This window comes from Salvelinus sp. IW2-2015, linkage group LG8, assembly GCF_002910315.2.
Source record: "Salvelinus sp. IW2-2015 linkage group LG8, ASM291031v2, whole genome shotgun sequence".
Classification (NCBI taxonomy): Eukaryota; Metazoa; Chordata; class Actinopteri; order Salmoniformes; family Salmonidae; genus Salvelinus; species Salvelinus sp. IW2-2015.
This window is the reverse complement of record NC_036848.1, coordinates 15,597,986-15,624,192: the sequence shown is the minus strand read 5'-3', so window position 1 is coordinate 15,624,192 and position 26,207 is coordinate 15,597,986. Positions and strand designations below refer to the sequence as shown.

Genomic DNA, 26,207 nt, shown 5'->3' with positions numbered 1-26,207 from the left:
GTTCTGAGCCAACTGCAATTTTCCCAAGTCCTTCTTCGTGGCACCTGACCACACTACTGAACAGTAGTCCAGGTGCGACAAAACCAGGGCCTGTAGGACCTGCCTTGTTGATAGTGTTGTTAAGAAGGCAGAGCAGCGCTTTATTATGGATAGACTTCTCCCCATTTTAGCTACTGTTGCATCAATATGTTTTGACCATGACAGTTTACAATCCAGGGTTACTCCAAGCAGTTTAGTCACCTCAACTTTCTCAATTTCCACATTATTCATTACGAGACTTAATTGAGGTTTAGGGTTTAGTGAAAGATTTGTCCCAAATACAATGCTTTTAGTTGTGGAAATATTTAGGACTAACTTATTACTTGCTAACCATTCCGAAAATAACTGCAGCTCTTTGTTAAGTGTTGCAGTCATTTCAGTCGCTGTAGTAGCTGACGTGTATAGTGATCGATAATGTCAAAAGCTGCACTAAAGTCAAACAATACAGCTCCCACAATCATTTTATCATCGATTTCTCTCAGCCAATCATCAGTCATTTGTATAAGTGTTGTGCTTGTTGAGTGTCCTTCCCTATAAGTGTGCTGAAAGTCTGTTGTCAATTTGTTTACTGTGAAATAGCATTGTATCTGGTCAAACACAATTTTTTTCCAGAAGTTTACTAAGGGTTGGTAACAGGCTGATTGGTTGGCTATTTGAGCCAGTAAAGTTTCCTTTACTATTCTTAGGTAACAGAATGACTTTTAGCTTCCCTCCAGGCCTGAGGGCACACACTTTCTAGTAGGCTTCAATTGAACATGTGGCAAATAGGTGTGGCAATATCGTCTGCTATTATCCTCAGTACTTTTCCATCCAGATTGTCAGACCCGGTGGCTTGTCATTGTTGATAGACAACAATAATTTGTTCACCTCTCACGCTGACTTTACGTAATTCAAAATTATAATTCTTGTCTTTCATAATTTGGTTAGATATACTTGGATGTGTAGTGTCATCCCTAAGTTTTCTTATCTTGCCAATGAAAAAGTAATTAAAGTAGTTGGCAATATCAGTGGGTTTTGTAATGAATGAGCCATCTGATTCACTGAATGATGGAGCCGAGTTGGCTTTTTCCCCCAAAATGTCATTTAAGGTGCTCCAAAGTTTTTTTACTATCGTTCATTGTTATCATTTATCTTTGTGTCATAGTATAGTTTATTTGTATTTTTATTTAGCTTAGTCACATGATTTCTTAATTGGCAGTAGTTTGCCAATCAGTTGTGCTGCCAGACTTATTTGCCATACGTTTTGCCTCATTCCTCTCAACCATACAATTTTTCACCCAAGGGGATTTAACAGTCCTTTTCTTAATGGGTGCGTGCTTATTAGTAACTAGAATAAGCAATTTTATAAATGTGTCAAGTGCAGCATCTGGTTGCTCCTCATTACACACCACAGACCAGCAAATATTCTTTACATCATCAACATATGAATCACTACAAAACGTATTGTATGACCTCTTATTCACTATATTAGGCCCAGCCTTTGGATCTTTGGTTTTCCTAGATATGGCTACTATATTGTGATCACTACATCCTATGGATTTGGATACTGCTTTGAAGCGAATTTCTGCAGCATTAGTAAAGATGTGATCAATACATGTTGATGATTTCATTCCTGTACTGTTTGTAAATACCCTGGTAGGTTGACTGACAACCTGAACCAGGTTGCAGGCACTGGTTACAGTTTGAAGTTGTTTCTTGAGTGGGCAGCTTGATGAAAGAGCCAGTCAATACTAAAATCACACAGAAAATATACTTCTCTGTTGATATGACATACATTATCAAGCATTTCACACATATTGAATGATCGGGACTAACAATATTGGTAAGTTAAATCTACTAAGATTGGTTTCATGACTCTCTGCATTACCCATGATGCAATAATTTTACTATTTCATGGGCCTGATGATTTCCATCTATTAAAATATTTATTTTAACTAATCCAATTTAGAGGTGAGAGGCTATGCCATTTTTGGAGAGCAAATGACTGTTTTCACCAGACCTGGGTTCAAATACTATTTCAGGAATTTCAACTACTTTTCAATACATTTCAAATCAAGCATTCAGATAATCTTTATTTGAAAATGTAGAAAATACAAAAATATTTTAACCCATGTATTGGAAAATAAGATTGTAAATAAGTATTTGAAAATGTAGAAAATACCATTTGGTCGACTTTTTTGCAAATAACTATTCAAATACTCAAATAAAAGTACTTGTTTTCGGCTGTGTATTTGAAAATACTCAAATACACAGAAAATAAAGTATTTCGATAACAAATACTCAAATACACATGTATTTGAACCCAGGTCTGGTTGTCTCTTCTAATCTGTCCTTTCAATGACACTGTACTGGGTGTTTTGCCTTTGGCAATCTGTTTTCAGTCTTTTACAAAGAACACACCCCCTCAGCAGAACTGATAGTTGTTTCTGAAGTGATCGATATGATTAATCATTGGCCTATTGCTACAAGTACATGCAACCTGGAAATGATTGGAAGAAATCAGGAGAAACATTTAACATTTAAACACGACCATATTATGTGTTGACTGTAATGTTTGAGGTTTAATGTAAACATGGATTCAAAGTTGTGATTGTTCGTATTACATTCTGTGTGGATTTTTTTTACTATGGAGCCTACTACGTTCAATACATGTACAGCCGATGTTATTTATGGCCTATGGTATTTATTTAGATTCTCCTAATTGTGATCATCAGTTCCAGATGTTTTAGGAGGTCGGGGAGTGCGAGTAGGCACTTCAAGAGCTGTTTTGAGTCTACACGTGCTCCACTAGAGGGGGGTTTAATCACAGAACATATCCATGACCGAGAGTATCAGTTCTACAAGCGGATGTAGCAAAAGTTCACTCCATATAAAAGCTGGTCTAGATTCAAACGCTTCTCCTCCTCTGTGTACAGATCACAAATGCCTGGATAACAAGCCGAGACAAAAACATCAAAAAAGTAGTGAAGGAGTGTTATTTAGCTTGGGAGGAACCACAATTAATTCCCTGAAAGGGGTCTGATTTCGTGCTTTTGGAAAAAGGTAGGCTATTTCCATTTTCCACTCATTCATTGTCTCTAATTAGTTTTTTTCTCTTATTTCAATGGTAGAACTATCTACTAAGGAAAAATATGAAACTTCTGATATTTGTATTGTCAACATAAATTATAGACTTTTTGTTTTATAGCAAAAAGGTGTTTGTCGTAGCTTTTTATTGTAGGCTACTTCATTAGAAAACATGAACAAGGCTGTATCCTAGTCCTCGGGCACATTTGCACCCCACGTTTTTTATTGTCATGTAAAATTGATAACTCATTATGTGAAAAATACCTGATGATAGGCTACATTCAATCTTATGCAGGTTTATTTTAGTTATACAAAATATTAGATTTTTCTCTGAAAGGAAACCCGAGAACACCGCAAGTCACGAATATTCTCAGTAAACCCATACATAGTGTTAGACAGAAGTAGACCTATTACATCAACACTATCCCATATTTTATGACATTCTTTGTTGAGTTATCTCTGCGCACGTTACGAAGCAACATATCGCCACCAAACACGGTAATAATCAAGTTAGAAACAAGTTTTAGTTACTTTGTTCCAATGTACATTATGGGATGTTGTAGGCTACACGTCACGCGAAGCCCCGCAAAATAACATGGTATTAATAAGTCCGTTAATCATTTGTGAGAATTTATTTTGTTGTAATTTATATTGTCAAATATATTGTAATATGACAAATTACCTGCGCAGTCCACCTGGCTCTTGTGTGAGGACAAAATAAAGGGAGATAATTAAACTGTACACCGACTGTTCGTTGAAAGACTGCTAGAGGCGCTGATTGTAGCCTACTCATCCACTTATACCCATGTCCCATTTATTGGGTTCATGAACTGATTACGCTAACGTTACCTAGATAAAAATAATAATAACTGTTTTCAGTCATTTTTTTATGAGACAATGAAGGGACTTTACGCTAGAACACACTAATGCAAAGAGGAGGGTTGTTTTTATATATATTTTGTTAATGGGATCTCATACAAGTACCACCATTAAAGCTTGAATTTGTCAGATTTTTGCATGTGCATAGTGCCCGGTACATGATAACATACAGTTATTATGATACATTTACATTTAAGTCATTTAGCAGACGCTCTTATCCAGAGCGACTTACAAATTGGTGCATTCACCTTATGATATCCAGTGGAACAACCACTTTACAATAGTGCATCTAACTCTTTTAAGGGGGGGGGGGGGGTTAGAAGGATTACTTTATCCTATCCTAGGTATTCCTTAAAGAGGTGGGGTTTCAGGTGTCATACATTAAGAGATAAGTCATAGGCCTAACAAGAATAACTTCATAAAGTCTTCATAAAGCCTTCATAAGCACCACATAAATGAGTCACAAATGATCTATAACCGTATGTCATGCTCTATAAAGGGTTCATAACTGTGTGACATAATCACCAATGTCAAATGTGACATAAACCTGTGCTTTATAATAAGCACCGCTTAATAAAGGCTTTATAAATTATATTAAATTGAGGCTTCACAAAGCATCTATAACCTTGTCATGCATGTTGGTAGAGCATTGGAACCCAGGATAGTGATAGCCCCAAAACTTTTTTGATTTTTTATCAAAGACATCACGTAATTAAATCTGTTGATGAAATGATTAAAATTTAAAACATTTGGGATTGGGATCTCGTTTAACAACTTCAAATGTAGTGCCCCAAGTGCATATGCTAAATGACTATTTAAATCACATTCAAAAACAATCCTGTGCTGTTTAGGGACCATCAGTGATCAAAGAACCACACAGTGGACTTGGTGCACTGACGGAAGCATTAAAAGCCTGTAAATATTTGCATGTATGAACATCCCCGCCACCCCTCCTCACTCTCAGTCTGCCTGGGAACACGTTGTAGAAGAAGTTCCCATATGAGGAGGACATATTGGAGAGATGTGATCTAGTCAGCTCCAGATAGACAAGTGACCCTTGACCTTGTACCTTTGAGCTGTGTGCTGGCTGGCTGGACTTGCTGGTGTCTTTTTACCCCACGTCACCACTGCCTGTGTGTCATTTCAGTTGAGTGAGCTAGAGCCAAGGGAAGCTTGCGCGTAAGAGGTCCAGAGTAGAGATGTCCATCACAACTCAGCTGGGCTTGCTGTTGTGGAAGAACTTTACCTACAGAAGAAGGCAAACGGTAAGCAGTCCATCTTTATATCACATTGTGTGAAGTGTAGAAGTCCTTGGTAAGGAATTGGGACTTTTTCCCGTGGCTTTGTTTGATTGGAAACTTAAATGAATACGTTAGTGAAATAGAATGTATAATTATGTTCTTCTTGTTATAATGTTTACAGTATATTCAAAACATGTTGGAATGACTGTATTATTACTGTATTATTGTCATATATTAAGAAGAATATACCGGGTCTACAGTTCCGAACTGTTTCGGTTGGGAAGCATGCGTTTGCCTTAAGGCTGGTCTGATTCCGAAAAAGAAAGGAAATGATTGCTTACTTCACACATTTTACTGCAAAATTAAGTTTAATTACCAGTTACGTTGCATGTGTGTTTCTTTACGTAATATGTAATGGTTGTACTGTATGTGTGTCTATAGTTTTGTTCATGTTGTGTTAGTGCATGTAAGTTGTTTTGTCTGAAACTTTGTTCCCCCTGCTGCTGTTAGACCAGGAATCTCTCGAAAAAAGTGATTTTATCTCATTGAGAAAAACCTGTATAGATAAAGGTAAAAAAAAAAAAAAAAAAAAGTAATTCACAACTCCCCAACCCTGCCACAGGGACAGCGCTTTAACTTAGCAACTTCAGCTTTAATTGCTACTACAGCTTGTCTGTACTAGTCTTCCCACATGTCTTAGAATCCTGCCTCTAGATGGCTTTACATGTGCTGGAGTAGCATCTCTCTCTGTCTCCTAATTCAATCAGCATACACCTGATAACCCTTAAACAGAGCTGACTTCACTGTTGCTGGATGTGGATGTGTAGCATTGGCTATTTTGAAGTCAGGGTTGGTTGCATTGATAGCTTTGCATCTATTATGAATGAGTTACTAATAAAAGCCATCTTAAGAGAGCTACATCCTGCCTGCATATGGCGTTGATGCAGACATATTATATGTTGTAGTGAGGGAGCCATTTTGAATGCCAGCTTTTAAGAGCTCCAGACTATTAGCAGACAAGCTAGGCCTATGTTAATAAAGAGGGGAGGAGGGGGAGGAGTAATGGTTTCCATAGGCCATGCTCCTTAATGAAAATGCTGACTGGCTTTCTTCTCTTGTTTGTGTATTCTCTCTAGATCCAACTGCTGATTGAGATAGTATGGCCCCTGTTGATCTTCTTCATTTTGATATCAGTGAGACTGAACTACCCTCCGTACGAACAACATGAGTGTAAGTATGATGCACCTCCCTGTCCTTTTCATTGTTTAAGCACACACTTCTTCACAAGACACTCAACTGGTTGGTTAACGCCTCCTGCTGTTTTGGCCACAGAGACATTTGAATTTGAAATCTGGGGATGAATTCTGTTGCCTTTTAATAATTGTACACTGTACACTGTACAGGCCAAAGATGCTACAGTATACAAGCTAGCAATATCATGCACTGACATGCCACAATGCCATGTGCAGGCATTTATGATGGCCACTCGAGTAAACACACTCAGGCAAAAAAATGAAATACTGAATTTTTCACATACCAACAGCAGCCTAACCGTGTTGATTTTTATTGTGAGGCCTTTATCAGGTGTGGATGTTTTATGACTGGGTTTTTATCTAAAGCCTTATATGATTTCTGCCTACTGGGCATACAACCAGGGGCGGATTGGCCTCTTAGCAAATGCCAGATGGGCTGAAGATTTTTTTTGTTACAAACACAATAATAGAAGGTGACATGGCTGGCGGCACATGGGCCTGCTAAGATTGTTTTTAAAGATTTTTGCGCAATTTCTCTTGTATACTTATCTATAATGAGCTTTTGGCTGTTCAGTGGGCAACGGCCGGCCCCCCCTACCAAGATGGACTGGCCAGACTTTCTGAGCTGAGGTCACGCAAACTTATATTCAAAGTCAAATCCGGAATCAGCAAAGAGTCCTGCTCCGACTCCGTCATCAGCCAAGATCAATGATAGTAAAAAACGGAAAGTGTGCCTATAGATATAGAAAGAGCACATTCTCACTCAAAATGTTCCTATTTTTTGGGCGGCTCAAAATTGGGTCAAACAGTAAATCAAATCAAATCAAATATATTTATATAGCCCTTCGTACATCAGCTGATATCTCAAAGTGCTGTACAGAACCCCAGCCTAAAACCCCAAACAGCAAGCAATGCAGGTGTAGAAGCATGGTGGCTAGGAAAAACTCCCTAGAAAGGCCAAAACCTAGGAAGAAACCTAGAGAGGAACCAGGCTATGAGGGGTGGCCAGTCCTCTTTTGGCTGTGCCGGGTGGAGATTATAACAGAACATGGCCAAGATGTTCAAATGTTCATAAATTACCAGCATGGTCAAATAATAATAATCACAGTAGTTGTCGAGGATGCAGCAAGTCAGCACCTCAGGAGTAAATGTCAGTTGGCTTTTCATAGCCGATCATTAAGAGTATCTCTAACGCTCCTGCGGTCTCTAGACAGTTGAAAACAGCTGGTCTGGGACAGGTAGCACGTCTGGTGAACAGGTCAGGGTTCCATAGCCACAGGCAGAACCGTTGAAACTGGAGCAGCAGCACGGCCAGGTGGACTGGGGACAGCAAGGAGTCATCATGTCAGGTCGTCCTGAGGCATGGTCCTAGGTCCTCCGAGAGAGAGAAAGAAAGAGAGAAAGAGAGAATTAGAGAGAGCATACTTAAATTCACACAGGACACCGGATAAGACAGGAGAAGTACTCCAGATATAACAAACTGACCCTAGCCCCCCGACACATAAACTACTGCAGCATAAATACTGGAGGCTGAGACAGGAGGGGTCAGGAGACACTGTGGCCCCATCCGATGATACCCCAGGACAGGGCCAAACAGGAAGGATATAACCCCACCCACTTTTCCAAGGCACAGCCCCCACACCACTAGAGGGATATCCTCAAACCACCAACTTAATACCATGAGACAAGTCAGAGTATAGCCCACGAAGATCTCCACAAAGACACGAACTCGAGTGGGGTGCCAACCCAGACAGGAAGATCATGTCAGTGACTCAACCCACTCAAGTGACGCACCCCTCCTAGGGACGGCATGGAAGAGCACCAGCAAGCCAGTGACTCAGCCCCCGTAATAGGGTTAGAGGCAGARAGGGGAACTGGCCAGGCAGAGACAGCAAGGGCGGTTCGTCGCTTCAGTGCATTTCCGTTCACCTTCACACCCCTGTGCCAGACTACACTCAATCATAGGACCTACTGAAGATATGAATCTTCAATAAAGACAAAGGTCGAGACCGAGTCTGCGTCTCTCACATGGATAGGCAGACCATTCCATAAAAATGGATCTCTATAGGAGAAAGCCCTGCCTCCAGCTGTTTGCTTAGAAATTCTAGGGACAATTAGCAGGCCTGCGTCTTGTGACCCTAACGTACGTGTAGGTATGTACGGCAGGACCAAATCGGAAAGATGGGTAGKTAGCAAGCCCATGTAATGCTTTGTAGGTTAGCAGTAAAACCTTGAAATCAGCCCTTGCCTTAACAGGAAGCCAGTGTAGAGAGGCTAGCAGTGGAGTAATATGATACMATTTYTTGGTTATAGTCAAGATTCTAGCAGCTGTGTTTAGCACTAACTTTAGTTTATTTAGTGCTTTATCCGGGTAGCCGGAAAGTAGAGCATTGCAGTAGTCTAATCTAGAAGTGACAAAAGCATGGATACATTTTTCTGCATCATTTTTGGACAGAAAGTTTCAGATTTTTGCAATGTTGCGTAGATGGAAAAAAGCTGTCCTTGAAACAGTCTTGATATGTTCGTCAAAAGAGAGATCAGGGTCCAGAGTAACGCCGAGGTCCTTCACAGTTTTATTTGAGACGACTTTACAACCATCAAGATTAATTGTCAGATTTAACAGAAGATCTCTTTGTTTCTTGGGACCTAGAACAWGCATCTCTGTTTTGTCCGAGTTTAAAAGTATAACGTTTTCAGCCTTCCACTTCCTTATGTTTGAAACACAGGCTTCTAGCAATGGCAATTTTTGGGCTTCACCATGTTTCATTGAAATGTACAGCTGTGTGTCATCCGCATAGCAGTGAAAGTTAACATTATGTTTTCGAATGACATTCCCAAGAGGTCAAATATATAGTGAAAATAGTGGTCCTAAAACGGAACCTTGAGGAACACCGAAATGTACAGTTGATTTGTCAGAGGACAAACCATTCACAGAGACAAACTGATATCTTTCCGACAGATAAGATCTAAACCAGGCCAGAACTTGTCCGTGTAGACCAATTTGGGTTTCCAATCTCTCCAAAAGAATGTGGTGATCGATGGTATCACTAAGGTCTAGTAGCACGAGGACAGATGCAGAGCCTCGGTCTGACGCCATTAAAAGGTCATTTACCACCTTCACAAGTGCAGTCTCAGTGCTATGATGGGGTCTAAAACCAGACTGAAACATTTCGTATACATTGTTTGTCTTCAGGAAGGCAGTGAGTTGCTGCGCAACAGCTTTTTCTAAAATGTTTGAGAGGAATGGAAGATTCGATATAGGCCGATAGTTTTTTATATTTTCTGGGTCACGGTTTGGCTTTTTCAATAGAGGCTTTATTACTGCCACTTTTAGTGAGTTTGGTACACATCCGGTGGATAGAGAGCCGTTTATTATGTTCAACATAGGAGGGCCAAGCACATGAAGCAGCTCTTTCAGTAGTTTAGTTGGAATAGGGTCCAGTATGCAGCTTGAAGGTTTAGAGGCCATGATCATTTTCATCATTGTGTCAAGAGATATAGTACTAAAACACTTAAGTGTCTCTCTTGATCCTAGGTCCTGGCAGAGTTGTGCAGACTCAGGACAGCTGAGCTTTGGAGGAATACGCAGACTCAAAGAGGAGTCCATAATTTGCTTTCTAATGATCATGATCTTTTCCTCAAAGAAGTTCATGAATTTATTACTGCTGAAGTGAAAGCCATCCTCACTTGGGGAATGCTGCTTTTTAGTTAGCTTTGCGACAGTATCAAAAATACATTTTGGATTGTTCTTATTTTCCTCAATTAAGTTGGAAAAATAGGATGATCGAGCAGCAGTGAGGGCTCTTCGATACTGCACGGTACTGTCTTTCCAAGCTAGTCGGAAGACTTCCAGTTTGGTGTGGCGCCATTTCCGTTCCAATTTTCTGGAAGCTTGCTTCAGAGCTCGGGTATTTTCTGTATACCAGGGAGCTAGTTTCTTATGACAAATGTTTTTAGTTTTTAGGGGTGCAACTGCATCTAGGGTATTGCGCAAGGTTAAATTGAGTTCCTCAGTTAGGTGGTTAACTGATTTTTGTCCTCTGACGTCCTTGGGTAGGCAGAAGGAGTCTGTAAGGGCATCAAGGAATCTTTGTGTTGTCTGAGAATTTATAGCACGACTTTTGATGCTCCTTGGTWGGGGTCTGAGCAGATTATTTGTTGCGATTGCAAACGTAATAAAATGGTGGTCCGATAGTCCAGGATTATGAGGAAAAACATTAAGATCTACAACATTTATTCCATGGGACAAAACTAGGTCCAGAGTATGACTGTGGCAGTGAGTAGGTCCAGAGACATGTTGGACAAAACCCGCTAAGTCGATGATGGCCCCCGAAAGCCTTTTGGAGTGGGTCTGTGGACTTTTCCATGTGAATATTAAAATCACCAAAAAATTTGAATATTATCTGCTATGACTACAAGGTCCAATAGGAATTCAGGGAACTCAGTGAGGAACGCTGTATATGGCCCAGGAGGCCTGTAAACAGTAGCTATAAAAAGTGATTGAGTAGGCTGAATAGATTTCATGACTAGAAGCTCAAAAGACGAAAACGTCATTTTTTTGTTTTTGTAAATTGAAATTTGCTATCGTAAATGTTAGCAACACCTCCGCCTTTGCGGGATGCACGGGGGATATTTTCACTAGTGTAACCAGGAGGTGAGGCCTCATTTAACACAGTAAATTCATCAGGCTTAAGCCTTGTTTCAGTCAGGCCAATCACATCAAGATTATGATCAGTGATTAGTTCATTGACTATAACTGCCTTTGAAGTGAGGGATCTAACATTAAGTAGCCCTATTTTGAGATGTGAGGTATCACAACCTCTTTCAATAATGGCAGGAATGGAGGAGGTCTTTATCCTAGTGAGATTGCTAAGGCGAACACCGCCATGTTTAGTTTTGCCCAACCTAGGTCGAGGCACAGACACGGTCTCAATGGGGATAGCTGAGCTGACTACACTGACTGTGCTAGTGGCAGACTCCACTAAGCTGGCAGGCTGGCTAACAGCCTGCTGCCTGGCCTGCACCCTATTTCATTGTGGAGCTAGAGRAGTTAGAGCCCTGTCTATGTTGGTAGATAAGATGAGAGCACCCCTCCAGCTAGGATGGAGTCCGTCACTCCTCAGCAGGCCAGGCTTGGTCCTGTTTGTGGGTGAGTCCCAGAAAGAGTGCCAATTATCTACAAATTCTATCTTTTGGGAGGGGCAGAAAACAGTTTTCAACCAGCGATTGAGTTGTGAAGTAAAGTGCATTATCGTCATGGTTCCTGTAATGAAAGTGTGTACCCTGCCCCTGTGCCTGTTTCGCTAGGGTATGCTGCTGTGATGAGCGAACCCCTCTCCTCTCCCCCTGTGTGCTTGAGAGAAAAAATGTGTTCTGATTGTATAATGTTTAGAAATGCAATTGCGGGGAATTAACACCTTTAAAGCTTCAACCCTTTGTCCCTGTCAAAGAGAGGAGGGTTGCGGCTTTCTGAAGGTACACTAATTATTTCTCAACTCTCAATATTCCTCTTAATAGCGATTATTTTACAACCAAGATATTTTATATGGCTTTGAAATATGGAGCGGCATGTGCTCTAAATGCTCCCCGGCCATTGCGAGGTCATAGTCCTATAGGTCTCATAGGTAGTAGCCTAAAACTGCAAAGTTTGTTTTAGGACATTACATCTAATTGTCAACCCAAAAATCATGTCAATCACTGGATTAGGTTGCACATCCAAAATATCTTGAGTCATGCCTTCCTGCTTGGACTTGTTGAATGAAACAACTTATCTCTTGAATACCGCAGTAGTCTACTTCTTAATAAAGCACTACGAAGGACTTAATAAGATGATTACTCGTGATTTGGGTCCGACCAAATCATCAAATCATGGACTAGTGCCAACAACTGTAAAAGCTAGAGGGACTAGTGACACCAGGTGGAAAATGTTTGTTTCCGGAACCCTGTAGTAATTCATACTTAGGGTAGTTGTTGATTCAGGGGAACACGTACACTGTATGACAGGCACTAATTGGCAATATAGCCTAAAGGCTGGTTTACTGTCCGTCTAGCAACATTTCTACAGACAATTGTTTTAGCGACATCATGAACATTCTACTGTCGTCCAACATCAAACATGTAGTTGTCGTTATGAAAAAGTACACAAAACGACAGGCTCTGCAATAGCCCGGTGTATATATATTTAAACACACTGTGAGTACAAAACATTATGAACACCTGCTCTTTCCATGACATAGACTGACCAGGTGAAAGCTATGATCCCTTATTGATGTTACTTGTTAAATCTACTTCAGTCAATGTAGATGAAGGGGAGGGCAAGACAAAAGATTTAAGTGCCTTTGAATGGGGTAAAGTAGTAGGTGCCAAGCGCTGTGTTTTTCATGCTCAACCGTTTCCCGTGTGTATCAAGAATGGTCCACCACCCAAAGGACATCCAGCCAACTTGACACAACTGTGGGAAGCATTGGAGTCAACATGGGCCGGCACCCGACACCTTGTAGAGTCCATGCCCCGATGAATTGAGGCTGTTCTGAATGCAAAAGAGTGGTGGGGGGCTGTTTGATCATTTGTTTAAGACAAATGGGCCTATTTGATCAGTCAAAACGGTACAGATATATGTTTGACATTTTCTATTTTATTTGACAGTTTATTCATGAGGTGGCTCATGATGGCGGTGGACATATTTGTGGTTTTAGGGGGGTTCAGAGTTTGACACCTTTATTGCCGCTTTATTCTCATTATCAGCTTTCTATATGTGAAAGCTGAGGAAGGTCGCAAGGCCTAGGTAGACTATTTGACACGGGTATGGGGAAAATGTACGTAATGGACATGCACTGGCTGAACCAAGCATCTTTTCACCAGAATGAGATAACCAGTAGACGTTCTAATATGCTAGAGAAACCTTGGGTTACCGTTCATTATATCTCTGGGGGGACTTCACAGAACAGGATCAATAAATTGGCCTGCTACCTCCCCTATGCTAAAGAAGCGTATGTTTATTAGTATGGGACTCGATACTCTGCATTCTTTATGAGACACAAAATAAAGTGTTACAGCTATGTGTTTAACAAAGTCAAACTGGTGGACCTATTGATCCTACTTTGTGTAAGAGTCTACAAACGTGCTTTAGGATATAGTTGTGGTGGACAAAGCATTTATACAGCCACTAATAACTTTTATCAATGGGATGAACACATCTCCTGAGAAATCTTTGTCTACGACAGAATATCCAATTTCTTTCATTCCCGGAAGCCTGTGCTTTTTCCATCTGCCAGAAAACAGAAGCATTAGCTGGTAAATTGCTTTCAATTCCACCTAAAGTCTTGGTTCGGCACTAGGCAGAGGCATACTTTTCTTTGAATCATGCATCACGTGGGTCTGTGTATGTTCTAACTGCTCAGACACCAGATAGGAAAGACATGTTCTTCCTTGCACAGGGCCTGGCTAACCTATTGCTTTTGGGTATGGATGTAAACCACAAAAAAAAAAAAAAAAAATGTATTTAAAGTAACATGACAGAGCGATAAGTCACCAAATACTCAATGCTCTTTTTGAATATTTAAAATAATTTATGTTGAATGTGGTGATAGTTTGAAAACTGTCCAGCTAAATGCCATTTAGGATTCAGATTTATCACCCACTAGTTAATTAAGTCATAAAACTGTGTAGGCTGTTGATGACGATCACTCTGAAAAGCAAGATGGCCACCCTGAATCTGCTAAGTACTTGGCAACTTAGGGTTATATCTTATCTCTGCTTTCCTTTGCAGTGGGACAGTTGGCAGTCTTAAGGTTTACTGATAACACACCTACCTTTTTCACCCATCACACAAATAACTGCTTGCCTCTCGGGGAGGGAGAGACGGCACCTTGGGGGGCAAAGGTCGTACATTTTACTTAGGCAATCACTCCCTCACGTCAATAAGGTCTGTAGCTGCCGAGTGAAACCTTTAGGATGGGACAAGACGTGGTTAGCTGATGCTAGCACATCCGCTGCTGGCCCGATAAGGCAATCTGAGAACACACATCAACTATCTGTGCTCATCCAGGTGTACCTGCATTTTGCCTAGACAAAAATAGCATTTTGGAGCTCTGTACGTGATGTTCAAAGACCACTCTAAGTAGATCCAGCAGGTTGATGTAGAAGCCTTTTAATTGTCTCAGTATCAGTTCAAACGTGGCTGGATTACCCTGTGTTCTCTCCTGTCCACTCTCTGTTGATAGTGGGTGAGTAGACTGAATATGAACATGGAATAGAATACCTTGAGTCTTATTTTACATTCATAGATGTAGTTGAATGTGGTGTAAACATTATTACATTTCAACATATACCAAGTTGTCTCTTTCTTCCTGGATCTCTTCCTCTGCTCTCCCGCATCCTCTCTCTGTGTGTCTTATGAATGTACTGTACATTGATCAGTGTTGTAGTAGAGTAAATTATTTTCCCCAACAGTTTACCCACCTTTTGCATTGAAAAAAATAGGAAGCATTACTTTTTTCACCACTACATAACTGACAGTGATGTTACTGATAGTATCCCTACCCGTGTCTCCGTCAGGTCATTTCCCCAACAAGGCCATGCCCTCGGCAGGCACCCTGCCGTGGATCCAAGGCATCATCTGCAACGCCAACAACCCCTGCTTCCGCAACCCCACTCCTGGAGAGTCCCCTGGGGTCGTGGGCAACTTCAATGAGTCCATGTGAGTCCCACCCCAAGCTGCAGCTCTATATCGGATAGTCTCCCTTTAATAAGATATGAAAATATTAATACACTTTATTTTGTACTTGGCTCGTTTCATTAGATTAATAACATTCAAATAAAGAAAATGGTCTCTTAAATGTTTCTTGAAAATATCCTATTTATAACTTGATTTGAACCAATTCAATTGTATTCTCTGTTAATCTGTTTCACTGTGGATGTCTGTAGAATCTCTCGTTTGTTCTCGGATGCCAAGAAAATCCTGCTGTACAGTCAGAATGACCGGAATCTGGACGGCTTTAAAGACCTTATCCAGGCCCTGAAGACCCTACAGGCCAACACCGAAGGTAAGAGGCACCTCCATAGAGTGCCATAGTATGAGTCATAATACCCATAAAACAGGGAAATGGTTCCAAACGTTTCTCCACCATTCATTTTCTAATGTTAGCTAAAGATATACTGAACAAAAATATAAATGCAACATGCAACAATTTCAAAGATTTTACCAAGTTACAGTTCATAGAAGGAAATCAGTCAGTTGAAATAGATGTATTAGGCCCTAATCTATGGATTTCACATGACTGGGTAGGCCAACCCACTTGGGAGCCAGGTCCACCCACTAGGGAGCCAGGCCCAGCCAATCAGCATGAGTTTTTTCCCCAAAAAGGGCTTTATTACTGACAGAAATACTCCTGAGGAAACCCCTCCTGAGACGATCCCGCAGGTGAAGAAACCAGATGTGTAGGTCCTGGACTGGCATGGCTACACGTGGTCTGCGGTTGTGAGGCTGGTTGGATATACTGCCAAATTCTCTAAAATGACTTTGGCGGCAGCTTATGGTAGAGAAATTAACATTCAATTCTCTGGCAACAGCTCTGTTGGACATTCCTGCAGTCAGCACGCCAATTGCACACTCCCTCAAAACTTGAGACATCTGTGGCATTGTGTTGTGAGCCAAAATGGCACAATTTAGAGTGGGCTTTTATTGTCCCGAGCACAAGGTGCACCTGTGTAATGATCATGCTGTTTAATCAGCTTCTTGATATGCCACACCTGTCAGGTGGATGGATTATCTTGGCAAGCGAGAAATGCTCACTAATAGGGATGTAGACAAATTTGTGCACAAAATTTGGGAGAAATAAGCTTACGGAAAATTGTTGGGATTTTTTATTTCAGCTCAAGAAAAATGGGACCAACACTTTACATGTTGCGTTTATATTTTTGTTCAATTAGGTCATTCATAAATTGGCTACATTTCTTTAAATGGACAATTCTGTGAACACAGAATTGACACAATGCTTGTTAGCAAAGAAGATGACAAGCAGAAGCTTGCAGGGATTTGTAGTTTTGGAGGATGTCTACTTTGATGCTAATTAGCATTTTCGAATCGGAGAGTAAATACAGCCTAATATATTGATTAAAGTCACCATGTCTGAGTGAGATTTACATGGTTACCAAAACGTCACGCCAGGATAAGCCGACAAGAAACATTGCCCTTATTTTAAGTGTTTCTAAAATCGTTGAAAGAATGGTGAATGGTGGAAAATGATTGGAACCATTTCCCTGTTTGACCGCTAGGTTTTATGGGTATTATGACACCTCCACTGTGAGACTCTATATAAGCCATGGGTCAATGCAATAGTTCAGAAGTCAATGAAACCAACTTATTAGAGACTACACACACTACTACATTCACAAGAAACACCAGGGGCCAATTCATTTGAGGGGAACGTTCATAAACTCACTGCTTAGAATAGACAGTAGTGAAGCTGAATCAAGAGTCATTCCAGGTCTACGTAGTGCATTTCTGTTTGCCGTGCCCTGAACTCTCCGCCCCGTTGATCTGGCCCCCGAGAGTTATGCCCACTTCTGGGCAGAAAAAATAGGGTTAACACTAATTCCCTTACACTGTGCTGACTCACAGCGGGAATCCCATCCCCTTTTGTCCTGCTCCAACCTGTCTTCTGGGTGATCCTCCTGTGCCTGTGAATGACTGTGGATGGATCGATTATGCCACTTCAATTTCACACAAATTTCACAGATTTCTTCTATAATTACATTCCGTTATGAGCGTTTAGATGAGTTTGTGTTTAGAGTGGCAGTGGTGGCGTGATATGAGAGGCTGTGGGTGGATGAAAGCCGGCAGAGCCTCTCCCCACTGGCAGGTTGTGGCAGGCCATGGGGTGGGCTGATGTTTGGGCACATGGCTTGAAGGTATTCTCATATGTCTTTCATGATAGGACAGATTTTCCCTACTCCCTTACTTGCTATATGCGGGGTAAGTAGTGTGGGATTCCTGTAAAGAGTGTGAGATACTCAATAGGACTGTGCCTTCTTAGCCATGTGACTTTATATTACATTAGCTTGGGTAATGGACTTTATAAAAGGATAAGCCTTTCACGGGAGTAGTATAACAACATACAGACGAGACTTCAATCTCAAGGCAAATACAGTACTACTGTAATGCATGATATATTTGCTGTGTCTGTGTATCCACTTTGGCTAATGGTAGAAAAATCTCTGCTGAGGTGTAATTAGGCATAAGTGTAGGTGCCTCAAACAACTAAAACATTCAAATGAGCCAAACAGATGTGAAATCTGATTTGAGCCTTTGCTGATGGCAATAGAGGTGAAATATGTGCTAGGTCTCTCTCTAATGACTAGTGGCCAACTGTTTTAACATACTTCCATTAATTTATTAGATATTGCTAACCAATTCCTGGTTCAGTCTCCGACCTATTTACTAGTCTAAACATGATATTGATAAACCTGTCTTGTAGGTGAGGCAAATAGAGTTTGATAGGACCGTGGGGGGTATTTTAATCGCGACTCATCCCAATAGCGGCTCGGTTTATTACTCCGCCATATATAAGTATGAACAGGGATGACGTAATATCCCTTCACCAGTGGTGGTTGATTACGTTCATTCTGGCTCCTGAGTTCACAGTGCATTCGAAAAGTATTCAGACCCCTTCACTTTTTCCACACTTTGTTACGTTCCAGCCTTGTTCTAAAATAATACCCCATAGTGACAAAGCAAAAACAGGTTTTTAGAAATGTTATCAAAATAAATCAAAAACAACAGTGGTGGTTGATTTCGGTCATTCTGGCTCCTGAGGTCACAGGGCACTGACGATATGCCCTTTAGTACAGTCACAGGTCTGATCAAGATACTCCTGATGATCCACGTTGATGATATCCGTTAATCAATCCTTTATGAAAACCTTCCACATTTTCCTAATATAAGCAAAGAATGGGTAAAATTATTAGAATCTATTTAGTCTTTTTTACAGTAAACATTTATTTTCCAACTGGGATAAAGATGTTAGAACGGAGGATAGTTGAATAGGTTATCAGAGATCTGAAGGACCACAATAATAGCAAATTCCACAATAACTTTAATGTCAGCAAGTCTTCTGCTTGACCATAATGAACTCTTTGAAAGGTTCTGCCAGGTATTGTGTGCTTCCCTCATGCTGAGTTCAAGCTCTTTTGATTTTACTGGGTGTCATTGAGTTTGTGAACAGAGCGTTGACTGCACAGTGCTCTTCCCTTAAAAGCCCTCGAAGCTTTCACATGGACCAAAATAATCTGATATTCTTCCTTGTCATGTTTGTTTCTTTTATCTGTCTTTTGTTTTTGGCAGAGACGTATACATTTTTGGACCCATTGTGGACCCACGTCTTAGTAGATACAATTTGATACTGTAAAATGTATTTATAGTGGAGCCATCTATCTAAAAGAGTAGATAAGATTGTCTCCAACTAGGGTTCAAAAAGTCCGGGAACGTTCAATAAATTCCCCGGTTTGGAGGATTCCAGATTTCCATCTTATTCTCTCCTGATTCTAGGAGTCTTCCAACCGGGATTTCGGGAAAACCAGGGAATTTATTGAAAGTTCACAGATTTTTTTTAGCTCCAACTCAATTACTCAAATAAATGTTTTTTGTGGGTTTGCATAATCTTACATTGACTTTTGCAATTGTGTTACGAGAATGGCGCTAGAATGTATAGGGGGCGTTTTACGGGCTATTTTGTGTGTTTCTTTGCGCTGATCTTAACTTTTCTTGTACAATATGTTCCTGCCATAATTTCCTATGACTGAAAAGAGCTTCTGGACATCAGAACAGCGACCACTAACCCCGATTTGGATGAAGGTTTCTTCTTGAATGAGTCAGCGGCGCAGGACGTACTGCACACCCCGGATCAGGCCCTGATCCCCAATACTCGGAAGAGAAAGTGGTACAGTGTCCGACGTGCGGGCACCCAGATGAAACTACGGCAACGAGTAAATAAACCGCCTCTACTTTAAATTCTAATGGCAAATGTACAATCACTGGAGAACAAACTCCGTTCGAGACTATCCTATCAACAGGACCTGAAGAACGTTAATATCCTATGTTTTCGGAAACATGGATAATATTTTAGCTGTGTTTTCTATGCATCGGCAGCGTTGGATAAGCTCAAGGGTGGTGATGTGTCTCTTTGTTAATAACAGCTGGTGCGCAATCTCTAGTATTAAAGGAAGTCCCGAGGTTCTGCTCACCTGACTTAGAATACCTCATGATAAGCTGTAAACCATACAATTTTCATCAATATTTTTCGTAGCTTTCTATTTAGCAGCACAAACCGATGCTGGCATTAAGACTGCACTCAACGAGCGTATGTCCAGGATCTGCAACTGGATCCTGGACTTCCTAACCAGGTGATGAGGGTAGGTAACAACACATCCGCCATGCTGACCCTCAATACGGGGGCATGCTAAGTCCCCTCCTGTACTCCCTGTTCACCCATGACTGCGTGGCCACACACGACTCCAACACCATCATTATGTTTGCCAATGACACGACGGCGGTAGGCTTGATCACTGATGATGACGAGGCAGCCTACTGGGAGGTCAGAGACCTGGCAGTGTGGTGCCAGGACAACAACCTCTCCCTCAACGTCAGGAAGACGTGGACTACAGGAACAGGAGGGCCGAGAATGCCCCCTTTCACATCAACAGGGCTGTAGTGGAGCGGGTCGAGAGCTTCAAGTTCTTCTGTGTCCACATCACGAAGGATTTATCATGGTCCAAACACACCAACACAGTCGTGAAGAGGGCACGACAGCGCCTCTTCTCCCTCCGGAGGCTGAAAAGATTTGGCATGGGCCCTCAGATCCTCAAAAAGTTCTACAGCTGCACCATTGAGAGCATCTTGACAGGCTGCATCATCACTTGGTATAGCAACTGCTTGGCATCCGACCACTACAGAGGGTAGTACTTACGGCCCAGTACATCACTGGGGCCAAGCTCCGTGCCATCCAGGACCTCTATACCAGGCGTTGTCAGAGGAAGGCCCTAAAAACAGACTCCAGGCACCCAAGTCATAGACTGTTCTCTCTGCTGTCGCAACGGCAAGTGGTACCGATGCACCAATTCTGGAATCAACAGGACCCTGAACAGCTTCTACCCCCAAGCAATAAGACTGCTAAATAGTTAGTTAAATAGTTAACCAAATAACTACCCAGACTATATGCATTGACCCTTTTTGCACAAACTTTTTTGACTCATCACGTACGCTGCTGCTACTGTTTACCATCTGTCACTTTATTTATATTTCTATGTACATATCTACCTCAATTACCTCGTTCCTCTGCACATCGAGGAGATCTTGGTCACGCAATTTTACATCTAACTAAGATGTTTGGTGCAGTATTTCTCAATGAAAAAATTTGCATGAAAACGAGTCATCTCTCGTTGAAGGACAACAAAGACATTATTTAAGAATCCCTACTGTTGACCAATCACAGACGAAGGGGTGTAGACTTTGGCTTCGAACACTGGCTTGCCTCTAGAAAAGTGTCATGTGCCCGAGCAGCTGAAAAAATCCTCACCGAAGTCCAAAAACGAATGAAAACATCGCAAAATGTCATCATAATATATGCATGAACTCTTCTGAACTGTTTCGGCTGGGAAGCATGCGGACGCCGTAAGGATCATGAACTAGACCTAGGGCCACCAATGTTTTGTCAGACAGTCCTGTAAAAACCAAGCCCTTGGCTACAATGGCTTACCTCCAGAGAGGCTTTCACAGGCATTCAACAGGAATTCACAAAAGCCTGTGAATGTCCCAATACAATAGACTGAAGGATTTGTCAGAGTAGATTAACTGAAAGGTGTCATGGGGGGATGGGGGTGGACTGTGACCAGTGGAGGAACATTGATTCAATTGACCCATCGCAAAATTCTAAAGCATTTTTCATGGTTTGTTGGATATTTATTTTGCTCATTTGTAACTCCTTTTGACATTTGTTTCTAATTATTTACAGGGGTGCATGTTTTAGACAGTTAAACAAGTCTGTCAGCTTTTGAAAAGGCCCCAGATTTTCAGAGACCTTATTTGACCTCCCACTCACTCACCTCGTCTGTCTTCAAACGTCCATCCAGCCAGGGAGGGGGGTTAATGTTTCAGGAATCTGCCACCTCCTGGCCTTTTGTTCCCCTGACCCCCCACTGCCATCAGAACCCACTTCCAGCGTTTGTTCTTAGAAAGGGCCCAGGAGTTTAGGGAAGGAGCCAAGGAGAGGGGGGGGCAGTATCCCTACACATTGATATGGTACTGGTACTGACCCTGTGAGCACAGACGTTGAAAAGAATATATGGACAACTACAAATACCTAGGTGTATGGTTAGACTGTAAACTCTCCTTCCAGACTCACATTAAGCATCTCCAATCCAAAATTAAATCTAGAATCGGCATCTTATTTCGCAACAAAGCCTCCTTCACTCATGCTGCCAAACATACCCTCGTAAAACTGACTATCCTACCGATCCTTGACTTCGGAGATGTCATTTACAAAATAGCCTCCAACACTCTACTCAGTAAACTGAATGTAGTCTATCACAGTGCCATCCGTTTTGTCACCAAAGTCCCATATACTACCCACCACTGCGACCTGTATGCTCTCTTTGGCTGGCCCTCACTACATATTTGTCGCCAAACCCACTGGCTCCAGGTCATCTATAAGTCTTTGCTAGGTAAAGCCCCGCCTTATCTCAGCTCACTGGTCACCGTAGCAACACCCACCCGTAGCATGCTCTCCAGCAGGTATATTTCACTGGTCATCCCCAAAGCCAACACTTCCTTTGGCCGCCTTTCCTTCCAGTTCTCTGCTGCCAATAACTGGAACGAATTGCAAAAATCAGTGAAGCTGGAGTCTTATATCTCCCTCTCTAACTTTAAGCATCAGTTGTCAGAGCAGCTTACCGATCACTGTACCTTTACACAGCCAATCTGTAAATGGCACACCCAACTACCTCATCCCCATATTGTTATTTATCCTCTTGGTCTTTTGCACCCCAGTATCTCTACTTGCACATCATCATCTGCACATCTATCACTCCAGTGTTATTGCTAAATTGTAATTATTTTGCCTCTATGGCCTATTTATTGCCTTTACCTCCCTACTCTTCTACATTTGCACACACTGTACATAGATTTTTCTATTGTGTTTTTTGACTGTATGTCTGTTTATGTGTAACTCTGTGTTGTTGTTTTTGTCGCACTGCTTTGCTTTATCTTGGCCAGGTCGCAGTTGTAAATGAGAACTTATTCTCAACTGGCCTACCTGGTTAAATAAAGGTGGAATATATATATTTTTTTTTAAAGTTAAGGATGAGCTTGCAAATAAGCATTTCACTGTACTGTTTACACCTGTTGTATCCTGTCCACATGACAAATGAACTTTGATTTGAGTTAGCAGACGATTTGCAGACGTTTTTTTTGTGTGAATGTCGTCACTGTGGTTGAAAGTGTGATGTGTGCACAGGAGGTTGGTGGCAACTTAACTGGGGAGGATGGGCTCGTGGTAATGGCTGGAGCAGAATAAGTCGAATGGTATCAAATACATCAAACACATGGTTTCCAGGTGTTTGATGCCATTCGCTCAGATCCAGCCATTATTATGAACCGTCCTCCCCTCAGCAGCCTTCTGTGGATGTGTCACCTCATTCTCCACAGGTCTTTGTCAACGGTTGATTATTTCAGTTCACACACAATGAGTTATGGAAATTGATGTAATCTGGCAATGGGCTACAGTCTGCAAGGTGTTTGGTGTTGATGTTGTTGAGGGATGCCATTGTTGAGGGAACATGTACTTGATACGATTGTGATGTGTTGTTGTCTCACCTAGCTGAATGCACACATTTTAAGTAGTTCTGGATAAGAGCGTCTGCTAAATTAATTAAATGTTTAAGGCACCTCATTGAAATTATCAACAGCAATCAGAAGATGTTACCAGGCAGCAAATGTGTGTATTGCTATTTACCTCTCATGGACCCCAGTCTACTTCAGTGTTGGCCGTTTTTGGACATGTACAGAATTGTCCTGTGTTATTGTCAGTATTTGCATAGAGAAACTCCTCTCCAGCCTCTGAAAAGCTATTCATGAAGCTACCTTCATGGGGAAGGGGGGTTAAGTATTCACCTGCTTTTGTTTGTGCCTCTGGAGCCACAGCGTAGTTGTTTGTTTAGATGTGTGTGTGTGGTCTGAGGAGGTATAACTTACTGTCCTGTAATTTGAACTTTAAAATACAAAAAGAAAGCTTATCCAAATAATCCGGCAATCGTTTTGTAGGGTTGGTCACCTGAGTAACTAGCAACCAATCACATGCAGCTCCATGACAATTGGGCAAAACAAAAGTTTGAATGAGGTTGAAAGCTAATACGGTACCCACAACTAAGGAAAATAGCATGATTTGGCAGAAGGAACATCCAAAACTTGCTAAATAGGCCTACTACAATAGATCATTCCATCCAAGCACACACACACACACACACACACACACATTCCTAGTAATGTCAGGGTGTAGGAGAGAGCTAGTTTGAACACGTTGCTGTGTTTATTTCCCACAGGATTCAAGCTGAAGGATTTCCTCCACGACAATGAGACCCTGTCCACTTTCCTTCTGCGAAACGCCTCCTTCTCGGAACACGCCGTGCACCAGATCATTGAGGCCAACGTGAACTTGGAAAAGGTAAAAACGCCACCCTCCTAAAGTTCTATGAGGCATAGGCCTATTACTACGGTCAGTTCAGTCGATCATGGACACTATTAGAAGCAGTGTAGTAGTTGTTGAACACTCCCATTCCCAGTAGCAGATATAGAACAGGTCAGTAGCGTTTCTGGGTTAGATTTGATGGAGCACCTGTGAGTTAATTAAGTCTGTGGCCCTTTATTTCAGGGACATAACCCTTTAGAGAGAGGGCAGAGAGAGGGTAGAGATGTCTAATGGTCTACTGCGGTGTTTGAATGTGATGAAGCAGGGAATACACCAAAGGGCTAGTACTATAACCTCCACCACCGGAGAGACTAAGACATCCTCTTCCACTGTCCTTGTTCTCTCCTCAAAAACATGAAGATATATTTGTTTTCATTCACAGTTTTAGAAACCGCCATCTGGTTTTTCCTATTCTCYCCCCCCCCCCCCCCCCSYTMAAGATATTTTAAAGGTTCAAGGTCTCCTGTTATGATTTCCCGCTGTAGGCCTATGTGGAAATAATCTCAACTAGGCCTTATTCTTCAGCTAAATGGATGACAACAATTTGATCGTGACAATGCCCTCACATTACACACACAATCCAGCAGCAACATGAAGCAATGGGAATCTAGATACAGTATGTAAACAATTCAGGTTGTAATATTGCGCCGTGGTATCCAGCCCCGAGATAACAACATGCATGCAACTCCAAAGTCACACGGCCTTATCCCATGTGTGTTTCTCAATTCCGTTCTTTCAGTACCCCCAAGATTACGTGTTTCACGTTTTTGTTAGAACCCTGCACGAGCACATCTGCTTAGATGAATGAAAAATGTGCAACTTTGGAGGGTTGAGAAATACTGTTCTCTGCCTGTCTTTAGTCATTGCTACATTACCCATCGACCCTTCTCCCCTTCCCTCTCCAGGTGCTGGTCAAAGGCTTCGGTGTTCACCTGAGGGACATGTGCAAAAGCAACGGCACCAGTGTGGAGGACTTTGTGACCATCGCAGACAGCGAGGTGTCCAGTCTGGTCCAGGAGATCCTCTGCCGGTCCCCAGGCTCCTGGCTCAACCAAGCAGAAAGCCACTTCCTCAACAACCTGGACTTCCTCAAACCAATACGGGTAAGCACAAATGGGCTCTAGGCCTATTTCTTATTTCCATTCTTTTACTTTTTAGATTGTTGTGTATTGTTAGATATTACTGCATTGTTGGAGCTAGGAACACAAGCATTTTGCTGCACCCGCAATAACATCTGCTAAATATGTGTATGCAACCAATACAATTTGATTTGATTTGAGGTAGAAGTTAGCCCGAGACACTGATCTACAGTCAGATGGTCGGTTTTAGCATAGAAATGTCAGAAGATCCCATTACGAACTATACACACCACATAAGAGATGTTCCTCCTGTCAGAGGTTTTCCACATATTTTCTAGGTTATTGCCACCCAGGGCTCAAAGGTCGCATATGCTCCTAAATATTTTGCTGAGCAACCTGAAATTTTAATATGGGAGCACCAGTGCGACTACAAATAAAATCACCCAGAATAATTGTAGTTATGATTACATTTTTCTGTCCCGCTGCCTCCGAGTCGAGCGCAATACTCCGCGGACACGTAGAGCAAATCAAGTGCACCTATTGGCCTACGGCTGGCCAATCGAGCGCACAGCAAAGTTAATATTGTGATATTTCAAAACTTTAAAACCATGACGAGAGAGACTGTCAACAAATACAGCAAAGCTGTTTTTATGAGTGAGTTCATGTTTACATTTTTATGTGGAATAGACACCGGCTGGGATGCGGTTTTAACAAATCAGCATTCAAGATTAGACCCATAATGTGGTGAGAATCGAGTTTCGCCATCAGCTGGAAGACCGTGTCCCCTTTTTGGTCACGGTCAGTCTCAGCAGACCTGAGGGAAACTGAAACTGACCATCAGATGCAGGCCCCATTAGTTCAATAAAATAAAAATCATTATTTCAATGTTTGATCACTCAGCTGTGCCTCAGT

The 26,207-nt window shown here is 41.7% G+C and overlaps 1 protein-coding gene across 1 annotated transcript in view; it reads left to right on the top strand.

The window, feature by feature from the left end:
• The first annotated feature begins 2,980 nt into the window (after positions 1–2,980).
• Positions 2,981–26,207, top strand: part of LOC111967529 (phospholipid-transporting ATPase ABCA1-like) — a 44,651-nt gene continuing 21,424 nt past the window's right edge. Inside the window, exons 1-7 of the mRNA XM_023992618.2 lie at positions 2,981–3,081; positions 5,132–5,249; positions 6,362–6,455; positions 15,035–15,176; positions 15,404–15,522; positions 24,071–24,192; positions 25,122–25,319. Coding sequence (XP_023848386.1) covers positions 5,184–5,249; positions 6,362–6,455; positions 15,035–15,176; positions 15,404–15,522; positions 24,071–24,192; positions 25,122–25,319 — 741 coding nt within the window. The 5' untranslated portion in view covers positions 2,981–3,081; positions 5,132–5,183. The remainder of the gene's footprint in view (positions 3,082–5,131; positions 5,250–6,361; positions 6,456–15,034; positions 15,177–15,403; positions 15,523–24,070; positions 24,193–25,121; positions 25,320–26,207) is intronic.